The sequence below is a fragment of the Lepidochelys kempii genome, chromosome 7 (assembly GCF_965140265.1).
Source record: "Lepidochelys kempii isolate rLepKem1 chromosome 7, rLepKem1.hap2, whole genome shotgun sequence".
NCBI lineage: Eukaryota > Metazoa > Chordata > Testudines > Cheloniidae > Lepidochelys > Lepidochelys kempii.
Window position 1 is genome coordinate 39950725 of NC_133262.1, and position 14193 is coordinate 39964917.

Consider the following 14193-nt stretch of genomic DNA (forward strand, 5'->3'; position numbering starts at 1 on the left):
TGCTGATGATGGGTTCTGCTCAATAATGATCCAAAGCAGTGCAGACTGACACATGTTCACTTTCATCATCTGAGTCAGATGCAACCAATAGAAGGTTGATTTTCCTTTTTGGTGGTTCAGGTTCTGTAGTTTCCGTATTGGAGTGTTGCTCTTTTATGGCCTGGTCTACACTATGAGTTTATGTCGGATTTAGCAGCGTTAAATCTGAATTAACCCTGCACCCGTCCACACAATGAAGCCATTTTTTCGACATAAAGGGCTCTTAAAACCGATTTCTTCTCTCCTCCCCAACGAGGGGATTAGCACTGAAATCAACATTGCCATTTTGAATTAGGGTTAGTGTGAACGCAATTCGAAGGTATTGGCCTCCAGGAGCTATCCCACAGTGCACCATTGTGACCACTCTGGACAGCACTCTGAACTCGGATGCACTGGCCAGGTGTACAGGGAAAGCCCCGGGAACTTTTGAATCTCATTTCCTCTTTGGCCAGGTGAGCTCATCAGCACAGGTGACCATGCAGTCCCAGAATCGAAAAAGAGCTCCAGCATGGACTGAACGGGAGGTACTGGATCTGATCGCTGTATGGGGAGAGGAATCCATGCTATCAGAACTATGTTCCAAAAGACGAAATGCCAAAACATTTCAAAAAATCTCCGAGGCCTTGAGGGATAGAGGCTACATCAGGGATGCAACACAGTGAAACTTAAGGAGCTCAGACAAGCGTACCAGAAAACCAAAGAATCAAACGGATGCTCCGGGACAGAGCCCCAGACATGCCACTTCTATGCTGAGCTACATGCAATTCTAGGGGGGGCCGCCACCACTACCCCACCCCTGTCCGTGGACTCTGAGGATGGGATACTCTCTGCCACAGCTGAGGATTTTGCAGATAGGGAAGATGAGGAGGAGGAGGACGAGCTTTGGGAGAGCACACAGCATACCATTCCCCCGACAGCCAGGATCTTTTTATCACCCTGACTGAAATAACCTCCCAACCCAACGAAGCCAGAGAAGGGACCTCTGGTGAGTGTACCTTTTTAAATATAATACATGTTATAAAAGCAAGCATTTTTTAATGATTAAGTAGCCCTGAGGACTTGGGATGCATTCGTGGCCAGTACTGCTACTGGAAAAGTCTGTTAACGTGTCTGGGGATGGAGCAGAAATCCTCCAGGGACATCTCCATGAAGTTCCTCTGGAGGTACTCTAAAAGTCTTTGCAGAAGGTTTCTGGGGAGAGCAGCCTTATTCCATCCTTCATGGTAGGACACTTTACCACGCCATGCTAGTAACAAGTAATCTGATATCATTGCATGACAAAGCCTGGCAGCGTATGGTCCCGGTGTTTGCTGGCATTCAAGCATCATCCGTTCTTTATCTCTCTGTGTTATCCTCAGGAGAGTGATATCGTTCATGGTAACCTGGTTGAAATAGGGGAATTTAATTAAGGGGACATTCAGAGGTGGCTGTTCCTACTGGGCTGTTTGCCTGTGGCTGAAAATAAATCCTCCCCACAGTTAGCCACACGGTGGGAGGGGGGACCATTGGCACTGAGCTGTTTGCATTTGGCTAGCAGAGATCTTCCCTGATACCAGCCAGGCGGTGGGGGGAGTGGAAAAGTGATCATCCCAGAGAACTGGATGCGGGGAGGGGGTTAGTTTGGTTTCTGCTGCACGTTAACAGGAAGACTGCAGCAGTAAATGGCCAACTCAATGGGCTTTGCTTGGTATGGGAAAGGAGGGGGCTGCTGTTATGAAGGTTGCAGAAGCCAAAAGGCTATGGCTTACCATGGCCGCCTGTAAGCCAAATTGTGTTGCTCAGCCCTGCGTGTGTGATCTCTAACACCAAAGCCACAGGCACTCAATATAAGATGCAAAATGCGACCTTGTACCAAAATCACATTTGCTATGTAATGTGAATAGTGTTGTTCACCATGAAAGCGTACAGCCATTGTTCTGTAAAATGTATCTTTTTAAATACTTCATTCCCTTTTATTCCTCCAGTAGCTGCAAATGTTTCAAGCCTCCCTCCTCCATCCCAGAGGCTATCTCAGATAAGGTGGCGAAAAAAACGCACACGCGATGAAATGTTCTCTGAGCTCATGCAGTCGTCCGGCACTGACAGAGCTCAGTAGAATGTGTGGAGGGACACAACAGCAGAGTACAGGAAAGTGGCCGATGAATGTGAGGAGAGGTGGCGGCAGAAAGATCAGAGGAGGCATGAGGAAATGCTAGGGATACTGCGGGATCAAACGGACATGCTCCGGCATCTGGTGGAGGTTCAGGAATGGCAGCAGGATCACAGACTGCCACTGCAGCCGCTGCTTAACTGCCCTCCCTCCTCCCCAAGTTCCATAGCCTCCTCACCCAGATGCCCAAGAACTCGGGGTGGGAGGCTCCGGGCACCCAACCACTCCACCCCAGTGGACAGCCCAAGCAACAGAAGGCTGGCATTCAACAAGTTTTAAAGTGGCCTTTTCCTTCCCTCTTACCCTCCTCCCACACCCCATGAGGGCTACCTTGTGAGTTATCTCCCTATTTTTATAATCAATTAAACGATAGTGACTTTATTTCCTTTGCAAGCAAGCTGTGATCGAAGGTGGGAGGGTGGGTGGCTTACAGGGAATTACAAGGGGGCGGGTTTTCATCAAAGAGAAACAAACAGAAGTGTCACACAGTACCCTGGCCAGTCATGAAACTGGTTTTCAAAGCTTCTGTGATGCGCACTGCTTCCTGCTGTGCTCTTCTAACTGCCCTGGTATCTGGCTGCTCGTATTCAGCGGCCAGGCGATTTGCATCAACCTCCTACCCCGCCATAAACGTCTCCCCCTTACTTTCACAGAGATTGTGGAGCACACAACAAGCAGCAATAACAATGGGAATATTGGTTTCGCTGAGGTCTGAGCGAGTCAGTAAACTGCGCCAGCAACCCTTTAAACGTCCAAATGCACACTCTACCACCATTCTGCACTTGCTCAGCCTATAGTTGAACAGCTCCTGGCTACTGTCCAGGGTGCCTGTGTACGGCTTCATGAGCCAGAGCATTAAGGGGTATACTATTACAAGGATACAAGGGTAACTATTGGCATTTCAACATCCCCAACAGTTATTTTCTGGTCTGGGAAGTAAATCCCTTCCTGCAGCTGTTTAAACAGACCAGAGTTCCTGAAGACATAAGCATCATGAACCTTTCCCGGACATCCCATGTTGATGTTGGTGAAACGTCCCTTGTGATCCACCAGTGCTTGCAGAGCCATTGAAAAGTATCCCTTGCGGTTTATGTACTGGCTGCCTTGGTGATCCAGTCCCAAGATAGGGATATGTGTTCCGTCTATGGCCCCACCACAGTCAGGGAATCCCATTGCAGCAAAGCCATCTGGTATGACCTGCACATTTCCCAGAGTCACTACCTTTGATAGCAGCAGCTCAGTGATTGCGTTGGCTACTTGCATCACAGCAACCCCCACAGTAGATTTGCCCACTCCAAATTGATTCCTGACTGACCGGTAGCTGTCTGGTGTTGCAAGCTTCCACAGGGCTATTGCCACTTGCTTCTCAACTGTGAGGGCTGCTCTCATCTTGGTATTCTTGCACTTCAGGGCAGGGGAAAGCAAGTCACAAAGTTCCATGAAAGTGCCCTTACGCATGCGGAAGTTTCAGAGCCACTAAGTATCATCCCAGACCTGCAACACTATGCTGTCCCACCACTCTGTGCTTGTTTCCCGGGCCCAGAATCGGTGTTCCATGGCATGAGTCTGTCCCATTAACACCATGATCTCCAAATTGTGGGGGAACGCGGTTTTAGAGAAAAGTGTGTTCATGTCCTCATCACCGCGCTGCCGTCACCTCCTTGCCTGGTTTTTCACGTGCTGGTTCTGCACACACTGCACGATAATGCGCAAGGTGTTTACAATGGTCATAACTGCTGCGGTGACCTGAACGGGCTCCATGCTTGCTGTGCTATGGCGTCTGCTCCTGCTCGAGCAATCCAGGGAAAAGGGTGCAAAATGATTGTTTGCCGTTGCTCTGATGGAGGGAGGGGCGACTGACAACATGGCTTACGGGGTTGGCTTACAGGGATTTAAAATCAACAAAGGGGGTGGCTTTGTGAAAAACAGAATGGCCCCCTCAAGGATAAAACTCAAAACCTCAAGGTAGAACTCAAAACTGGGTTTAGCAGGCTGTTGATTTCATGGCGGGAGGGAGGAGAAAAATGACAGTGCACTGCCGGTAGGACTGAATCGCAATGAGACGAAACTTAAAGGGGAAATGACCTGGCTGAGTCACTCCCATGTTTGCCCAGGTGCCCCTGATCTCATCAAGATCGGTTAAAAGAGCACCCTGGACTACGTCGACGATGGCTACAGTCATACTACACTGTCTGCTGCCAAAAGGCAATAAACTGTTGCTGTGTAGCAATGCAGTACCGCGTCTGCCAGCACCCAGGAGACAGACGGTTAGCTGAGCAGGCTCCATGCTTGCCATGGCATGGCGTCTGCACAGGTAACTCAAGAAAAAAGGTGCAAAACGATTGTCTGCCCTTGCTTTCACAGAGGGAGGGAGGGAGGAAAGAAAGGGGGGCCTGATGATATGTACCCAGAACCACCCGCGACAATGTTTTAGCCCCATCAGACACTGGGATTTCTACCCAGAATTCAAATGGGCTGCGGAGACTGCGGGAACTGTGGGATAGCTACCCACAGTGCAACGTTCCAGAAGTCGACGGTTGCCTCGGTACTGTGGACACACTCCGCCGACTACATGCACTTAGAGCATTTGTGTGGGGACACACACAATTGACTGTATAAAAATGCTTTTTACAAAACTGACTTCTATAAATTCGACCTAATTTCATAGTGTAGACAAGGCCTAAGACTTCTGAAAGCATGCTCCACACCTTGTCACACTCAGATTTTGGAAGGCACTTCAGATTCTTAAACCTTGGGTCGAGTGCTGTAGCTATCTTTAGAAATTTCACATTGGTACCTTCTTTGTGTTTTGTCAAATCTGCAGTGAAAGTGTTCTTAAAACAAACAACATATGCTGGGACATCATCCAAGATTGCTATAACATGACATATATGGCAGAATGCGGGTAAAACAGAGCAGAAGACATACTATTCTCCCCCAAGAAGTTCAGTTACAAATGTAATTAACACATTTTTTTTATGAGCGTCATCAGCATGGAAGCATGTCTTCTGGAATTGTGGCAGAAGCATGAATGGGCATACGAATGTTTAGCATATTTGCCATGTAAATACCTTGCAATGACAGTTACAAAAGTGCCATGCGAATGTCTGTTTTCACTTTCAGGTGACATTGTAAATAAGAAGCAAGCAGCATTATCTCCCGTAAACGTAAACAAACTTGTTTGTCTTAGTGATTGGCTGAACAAGAAGTAGGACTGAGTGGATTTATAGGGTCTAAAGTTTTACATTGTTTTGTTTTTGAGTGCTGTTATATAACAAAAAAATCTACATTTGTAAGTTGCACTTTCAGTACTTGTATGAGGTGAATTGAAAAATACTATTTCTTTTGTTTTATCGTTTTTATAGGGCAAATATTTGTAATAAAATAATAATATAAAGTGAGCACTGTACACTTTGTATTCTGTGTTGTCATTGAAATCAATATATTTGAAAATGTAGAAAAACATCCAAAATATTTAATTAATTTTAATCGGCATTCTATTGTTTAACAGTGCAATTAAAACAGATTAATTGTGATTAATTTTTTTGAGTTAATCACGAGAGTTAACTGCGATTAATCGACAGCCCTAGTAGAAACATTTCATTTTGGCCAGTTTCATGAAACAGCATTCCATTTTGAAATTTTTCCAATTAAATACACACACCCAGGAAAGACACCCAAAAATGACCAAACTGAAACAAAAAACTCAAAAAGAAAATTGCTCTGAATCCACCATAAAGTTTCTGTCCATTCAAAATGATTTTTGGGGGTGGGGGTGGGGAAGAGAGTTTCACTTTCACAAAAACAAAAATTAAAAATCAAATTTTATGAGTTGCCATCTTAGGTTTCAAAAGGTGATAGAAGCTGCTGTAATATGCAAGCTCCATATGTCCTTTAGGACTAACCCAGGCTCAGCTGTTGGGGATCCCTTGCTTATGCTTAGAAATCTTGCCCTCCCAAAGTCAAGCAGCATAGAGCTACAGTTTCTCCTTGTTGGGGACTTTTATTCCCTTCCCCGAGAGTGCAAGCTGATGGAATGAGTCCATAAGCACATCTCCTCTTCATGGGTGTTGGGGTGTATGGGGGGCAATCAACAAAATCTTTGTTCTTTGATGTTTCACAATGGCTCATTTGGTTTCAGTGAGCCTTATTGTGGGAAGGGCCTAATACCTTCAGTGTTTTACATGAGTTAATGCTTCTTTCCTGTTTGGCGAGTTACCGTTACAGAGGTTTATAAGGCAAACACTAAGGCCAGGTCTACAAACTTCCACGGGCAGAACTACATCGCTCACAGATGTGAAAATCAAACCTCTGAGTGATGCAGTTATAGTGACCTAACCCCCAGTGTAGACAGTGCTACGTCGACGGGAGGGCTTCCCCCATGAACACAACTACTGCCTCTCACAAAGGTAGATATACTATGCTGGTGAGAGAAGCTCTCCTCTCAGCCTAGTAGCATCTTCACTGAACTGCTACAGCAGCACACCTGCACCAGTTTAAGAGTAGACCTACCCTTAATATATCCTTATAACACAGGGTACAGATGTTATGAGTGAGATCAATATATGTAGCATCCTACAAGCATTTCATAAAATCTAAACACTAAACACATTCTTATAAACTTAACATCTGTTTTAAACAGTGCTAACACACAGGTGAGCCAGAATAATTTCCAGCTATATATTGGCCAGTGTTCACGTGAGTCCTCAGGGCCTTGGCGTCAGCTGGCACCTGGTCTGCCAGTGTCACAGTACTTACTAAAGGAAAACATATTTATAGAAAGTATGGGGAAGACTCTGTATATTTAAAAAAGCAGTATCAGAGATTACCTGAAGCATCAAATCATTCTACTACTCTTCTGACCACATCTCTGCAGAGACACAGCTTTAAGGAATTGGGAAATGTGAGAATGCTGTAAAGAAGGGCTAGATGTTGGAAGAATATTCTATAAGGTCTCTAACACAGAGTTGGACCTTCAGGAAGCTTGAATTCAAGACCCACTCAAAAGCTCAGTTAAAAGAAACTCCAACACATCCCTAGTTGTCAGACAAAATGGGTTTCCTGATCTTTTAAGAACACCATTAGGACCACATTCTCAGAATCCTCTGAAATGCCCAGATTTGTGGATAGTTTCTAGATTTGAGCAGTAAGTCCACACGTTCTGCTGATTATTCATCCTCTACAAGGCAAAACCTCCCAGGTTCCTTGCCAAGAGTCTCAGATGCTGTAGGTTGGCAGTTTGACAGGATCCTGGCATAGACATTTCTCAAGGACTAGGAGATTCAGTGACGCTGAACTGACATCATTAGGCGTTTGAGAGACTATGGGTGCCTGGGCCACTACATTTATTCTAACTGCTTGAGAATGTAGCATCTTAAATGCCCTATGTTGTGAGTTCTTTGCAGCGGAGTCTGTCCTTGATCAGGGCTTAGAAAGCACCCCAGAGGCAGTGGACACTACTGTAAACCTCCAACATAAACCATGAATAATCCACAAAACTTCCCACTCCAGAAGCAAGTGAATTTCACTTGCTTAATTTAGTAGTTTTAATTTGTACTTTGTTCTTGTAGCATGGAGCTGCCAGTATGCCATGGAGGTCCAATCATTGCTTTTCACGCCCCTGGCAGCCAAATCCAGAAGGAATCTTAAAGGATAGAGAGAGAATCACCTTCTTAACTACTTACAACTCTAGTAAGTTTTAGTGATGAGCTTCCTCAGATAACCATTTGACTAGAATTGAATGGGGTCTTTCTGAGCTCCCTTGGAGGTGCACTGATTCTGGAAAATCCACTAATAAATCAAGATAATATGTGGAGAATAGAGGTGCATCACCACTATGGAATTGTTTGCACAAACAGTCACTATCATACAAAGTATTAGAGTCCCTGGCGGACAAATACTTGGTGCTTCCAGAAGAAATACACATTGTGAAATCTTTTTGGGGCAACTGGACTAGAACCAGGAATGTCTGGTAGAATGCCCAACGGTGGGCCAGATCCTGAGAGAGTACTAAGGATTTCCTTTCTGTAAACAGATGATGAAGACGAGGGAGTCAAACAGTTGGAAGGTTTGATCAGTATATGCAGATAATATCTCATATGAGTGGGCTATCAACAAGTCCTCTGTTACTTTCCTGTCACAGACTGGCCATCAGAGATACCATCAGACTTGTAAGAAAGCAAGGCACAGGAGAAACTATAAAGAGCATTGCCTGGAATTGGTAACTGGTCCACAATATTGAGAAATGCAGGAATATTGTGACCAGCTTCCCTGTAGAACGATGAAATCTCTTTATCAGTAAGGCCTGGACCCTATGCAGAAATGGGCTTGCACATGGTCAGTCCTTCACTGCCTGCTTGCTGGTCCCAAAGAAGAAGGGGTGACAGAATGGAGGAAGATGAGAAATTTGGAAATTTCTGAGAAGACTCTCCCAGATAGTTCTGAGCACCCAACTGTCTGATGAGGATTTTTTATTTTCATTTGGAAGGCCTGAAAACTTTGGCAGGAAACTCTGTTCTAAGGGGAATATGGTAAAAACTCAAGTAGTTCTCCCCGTTCTCTGTCTTTCTTTTTTGGTCATGGCACCAAAGACTTGGATTAACCACCTCAGAAACAGTAGCACAACCTTCGATCTCCTGGGTTACCCAGCCTCACAGTCATAAAGATTCTGCTACTTCTTCCACTAAAAATTTTCCTGGTGCCCCAGTCACTGATCTGCCCCTTGAAGGAACAGGGAAGTGCCTTTTTGATGAAAAAAGCCCATATGTTTATAGATGTCAGGAATAAGGAGGAGGGAAGAGCAATAATAGGAATAAGCATTCAGGCTTGAAGCCCCTTGCTCAGACAATAATAGTCTGTGGGCTTTAAAGTCTTGCTGAAGAAGTTTTACAGCTACGTCACAAAACTGTGCCCTCTCTTTCCTTCATGCTGACAGTTTGGTGCAGGATCACTGCCATTCTGATTGTCCATTGGTGCTGGCAGGTCCATGGTGCGAGTAGCTAGATACTTCCTGAAAGTTGCAGCCATATCTGGGATTTGTGTATGTATGTGAGGTGGGGTGGGAGGGAATATTCCAAAATTCCCTAGTCATAAGCAACAAAGATAATCTACATCAATGAATTCAGGCCAGCAATGGCCGCTGCAAAATGGGCATTTGCTTGGCGGGTTAGCTCCTGAGGCTGTCTGGAGGGCTGCTCCATTCCAAATCCTCCAGCATCTAGAAACGGAGCGTAAAATTCACTCTTGAGCAATGAATTTAACATTAATTCCCAAGTCACCCATTTAAAAGGTGCTTAGGCTTTGTGCCTGCTCTCTGCACAAAGGGGTGAAAGATTAGCTGGATGGGATGCTTGAGAGGCTGCTTCCATAGCAGGCTCTGCCTGAGAATTCAGCACAACAGCACCACATGGTGTTCCTCGCTGCACCGTGCAGCCAAACTCCCAGACAGCAACCGCAAGCTTGCAGCTGCCCGTCTGCTCCTTCTGCTTCTTCCCCAGTGCAGCACAGACTCCTACAACCCAGCACACACCGAAGAGACGTGTGAAAATGCTGCCATCTCTCTCCAGCCATGAGAAGTGGATTGCTTAACCTGGCACACTAGAGAGGCCCTATAAGTCAGCCCCAAGCAGCTGACCTGGCCCGCAGCTCTAACAAATCAGACAACCCGGTTGGGTGCTTCCTGACTCCCAAGCCCTAGGAGAGGAAATCTGGGGCTAGTATGTGTGAGGAAGAGACAAAATTGGGGTTAGAACTGGCCATGGAGGAAGGGGGCACAGGTGCAATTCGGGAGCAGGTGCCATAAGGGAAGAATGGGTGCATGTTTGTTTAAGTCACTGCCCTGAAGCTCCGGTGACGTGGATTCAATGCCTGGCTTTGCTACAGACTTCCTGTGACCTTGGGCAAGTCACCTGAAGAAGGAAGGTTGAGAACCACTGCTCAGTGTGCTTCCCAAGGGTCTGTGGAGGTATTCTGGATGGCTACGTTGTCTGTGAGCCACAATCCAGCCTATCATCTGCCTTTCAATTACAACACACACTGTATGCATGCTTATAGGGAAGTGAAACTAAGGAACTAAACAGTCCTCTGAAAATTTATAAAGTGTCTGGAAGTTATTTAGTGCCAAAAGAAATGAGAAACAGGAGTGATAATCAGTAGTGGCATCATGGGCTTTAGCGCACTGAGAACTCAGAATGAGCAGACTGACTTGACAGCCTGAATTCTCTCCAAGGATTTACTCTGTGCTGTGAATTTATTTGGTTACCTTTAGCTTTTGCTCAAGGTACCTTGTGGACATTAAAGAACAACTTCATGGTGTCACTCAAGTCAAGGATCAAAAAAGCCAAAGTGGACTAGAGCTCAAAAGTACAAGCCTCCCAAACTAATGTGTCAGCTGATATCAGAATGCGGGGCAACTTCCCCAAACAGTGTACACTTGAACAGAGGCATTTAAACAACACCAAAAATAATCTTTAACTGGTCACTACAGGGACTTTGTATTAAAGAATAATAAAACAAATTTTTAAAAATCACTTTTTTTCCACCTATATTAAGCTAATAATTCCCTGACACATGGAACCATTAATTAGCCTAATAGCAGTAATTTGATTCAGTATGTTCTTCAAGTGTTGACAAGCTGAGGCACAGACTCTGGATATCTGTTCCCTAACAAACTTGTCATTATCTGTAGAAAATGGCCAACTTCTAAAGCACTCTCGCTTTGTTATTCTTCCAAAGAAACTGAAAGGCTAAGAAATGGTGATTGATGGCCTCTCTCCTGATGTTTGCAACATTCTAAATCACATAATACATTAACAAACCTCTACTGCATATGCATAACTGCTCTTGGGTAGCGATTAATTTGTATTTTATTGGCTGCCTGGTTCAGTTGTAGTGTACTCAGTATTTTCACTGTATTTATAATTAGTTACAATACAGATAAGCTAGGACACATTGTAACAGAAGTGATCAAATAATGGTTTTACAGTAAAGCATCATGATTAATGTTGACATTCCAGTTGATCGGTTGAAAGTTTCCCAGAGGAATCGGATTAAGATAACCATTTCTAGTCAGATACAAGGGCAAATGCTATTTTTTCCTTGGTTTACTGAGCATCATGAACTTTCCCAGTAGTTAGTAGGAATTCTTATTAATACACCTGCTTTGAGTACATTAGACAGCAACCACAGCAACAGATTTACTAGCTGGTGACCTACTGAAGAACTGAGTGGTACGTCTACACTGTAATTGGAGGTGTGATTGCAGCTCACATAGGCATACCTGCGCTAGCTTTAATCTAGCTAGCAGAGCTAAAAATAGCAGCGAAGACCTGGTGGCACAGACTGTGGCATGGGTCAGTAACATAAATATGTACCCAGCCTCCAGGCAGCTCACGCTGAAGCCTGTGCTACCATGTCTTTACTGCTGTTGTTTGCCATGCTAGCTAGAGTAAAGCTTGCATGCATATGCCTACCTGAGCTACAATCACACCTTTGACTTCAGTGTAGATATGCCCAGGGAGCAAACCAAGCTCATCATCCACTTTCTCCCAGTTCAAACATAACTTTACTTCCTGGAATGCCTTCAGTCTGTATTAGCAACATCAATGGATGCATTAGAAATGCATCATAGCCAGATTAAACAGACTAGATAAATCGAAACAAACACACACACAAAGAGTGGTGCCAACCAACATCCTTTAGGGATGGAAGTGATAGTATCCCTGGACCTGATCCAAAGCCCACTGTAGTCGATGGGAAAGCTCCCATTGTGGGCTTCGGAGTGGGCACCACCTGAAGAACACATAGTTATTGTTTCTGTGCATTGGTTTGGCCATGAGAACACTGAAATAATACACAGAGCGGACAAATATATCATTGCACAATCCAGAGCTACATGCAAACCAGAGGCTCTTATATGTACAAAGGGTGCAGCTCACCCTCCTGACCACCACACCTCCTTGCAGGAGAGTCAAGAGCAAGAAAAGGTCTCAGCCCCTAGCCATAGCCATGCAACTGCATCTCATCTCTGGGTCAGGGTCATTACTTGGTACTATTTCTGCGAGTAGTGTGTAACAGCGATGAAGACTTAGTGGCACAGACTCCGGCATGGGTCAGCAATGCAAATATGTACCCAGGTGGGACTCCTGCTTTGGGGAAGGAAGAGGATTAGGGAGGAGAGGAATGCTCAGCCTGACAGTGTATGGGATAAAAGACAGTGAGGCTTTCTGTGTAAAAGAACTCACTGTCAGAGACTGTGAATCGAAGTAGGTTTTTAAAAACCCCAAACCCTTTCACTTTTCCCAAGATTTATTTATTGCTGTTATCTTGACCAGCCAGAGAGTAGATCTATATCATCTATATTCACTAAAGTAATAGCCATGACAAGCAAGAACACATTTACTATATGGTCAGTACCTGATTTGAGTGATGCCTTGAAGATATTTTTAATGTCAACAGGTTCCTTTAGCAGAACTTCAAAATGGCAAAACCAATTTGCAGCACATGGGGAATTCTGATCAGCAGGGCACGACTAAACAGGCGCTTAGAGCTGCATACCCAGGCCACAGTCCAACAAAGCACTGAGGCACATAGTGAACTTTAAGGACGTGAGTAGTCCCACTGACTTATAAGGGACTATACATGTGCTTAAATAAAGCATGCGCTTAAGCTACCACTAATTTCGTTTTTAGTTTTTCTCAGTTATATATACCACTGCTCTTATTCCCAAGAAGGTGGCTGGCTTTTCCTGGCTGTCAGTAACAAATACCCTCATATCTGATTGGTTCAGCCCAGAGTGATCGGGGAGAAACAACAATCCCTGTGAATGGATGGGAGGTGTAGAATAGATGGCCTGCCAATGGCTATGCATCACTGATTACAATATTTGCTGAGCTCCAGGTGCAGTTAAAGATTTGAACAAAAGTTAAGAACAGTCTCTTAAACGGTTTGTACTCATTTGACCAACATTACAGTTTTTGTTCATCTCAAGTGCTCATGCCTGGAGTATGTCATGGTTAAAAATAGCCAACTTGTTTTCTTGGCTGTACCTTTGAAAAGAAACAAAGGGCATCTTACCTCTGTTAACATTATTAGGCCAACGAAGTATGACACAATCGAAAGAGCAAGAATCAACAGTTCCCTTCTGTATCCTCTTCTGAAAATCTTTGGGTACATATCCACCACAGCTGTGACAAGGCTTTCAACACACACAAACTGAAAGAAATAACAAAAAGCCCAAATAAGATACATATCTCTTCTACTCAGGGGAATTGGATTTGCTAAAAACCCCTTCAAGTTCCCCCCTATATTCTCATCAAAGAGAGAGACTGAAAAATCCCCAAGGATACTGTTTAAAGTGAAGAACAAAATTTCAGAGTCAAAAAGTCCAAACCTATGGCTTTCAAGGCCAAAGCCAAATTCCAAAAAGTAAAAACTATCATAATCTCATAGTGAAATTCATTGTGGAGCACAGGCCCAGCACAATATTTAAGTCTTTAAAACATGTGCTTCAATGGGGCTTAAATGGTGCCCCAAAGTTGAGATGAGTGTACATGAGGAATTGCACACTCAGTGCAACTGTTGAACTGTCACTTAAAAGAATAATAAGCAGCACTTAAGCAGCACTGTAATCGTCAAAGTGTTAAGCTATTTATCTTCAGTAGCCTGCAGAGGTTGGTAAGTGTGTTTCTCTCCATTTTTACAGATGAAATAAAACTAAGCAGAGTGGTTAAATGTCCCAGCACAGGCCAGACAATGCGTCACTGAAAGAACTGACAGCAGCACTCAGAAGTTCGTAATTTCCAGTCCCTTTTGCGTTCTGCTACATCAAGTTGCGTCTTGGAAATGTGTAGACCTTATGAAACATTAATTTTAATGATCCTGAAGTGCAGTACAAAACAAAACACCACATAGTTTCACTGTACAGCATACAATCAGACTTATCTCCTGAATCAGATATGCAGATTACTTGGATACTATGACAGGTTTCAGAGTGGCAGCCATGTTAG

The 14193-nt window shown here is 44.3% G+C and overlaps 1 protein-coding gene across 9 annotated transcripts in view; it reads right to left on the reverse strand.

Annotated features, from left to right (window-relative positions):
- The window catches only part of SLC6A11 (solute carrier family 6 member 11), a 279091-nt gene that overhangs the window by 13783 nt on the left and 251115 nt on the right, over positions 1-14193 (reverse strand). For all 9 annotated transcript variants that reach the window (XM_073352322.1, XM_073352324.1, XM_073352321.1 and 6 more), the window contains one exon: positions 13262-13399. In XM_073352322.1, coding sequence (XP_073208423.1) covers positions 13262-13399 — 138 coding nt within the window. The remainder of the gene's footprint in view (positions 1-13261; positions 13400-14193) is intronic.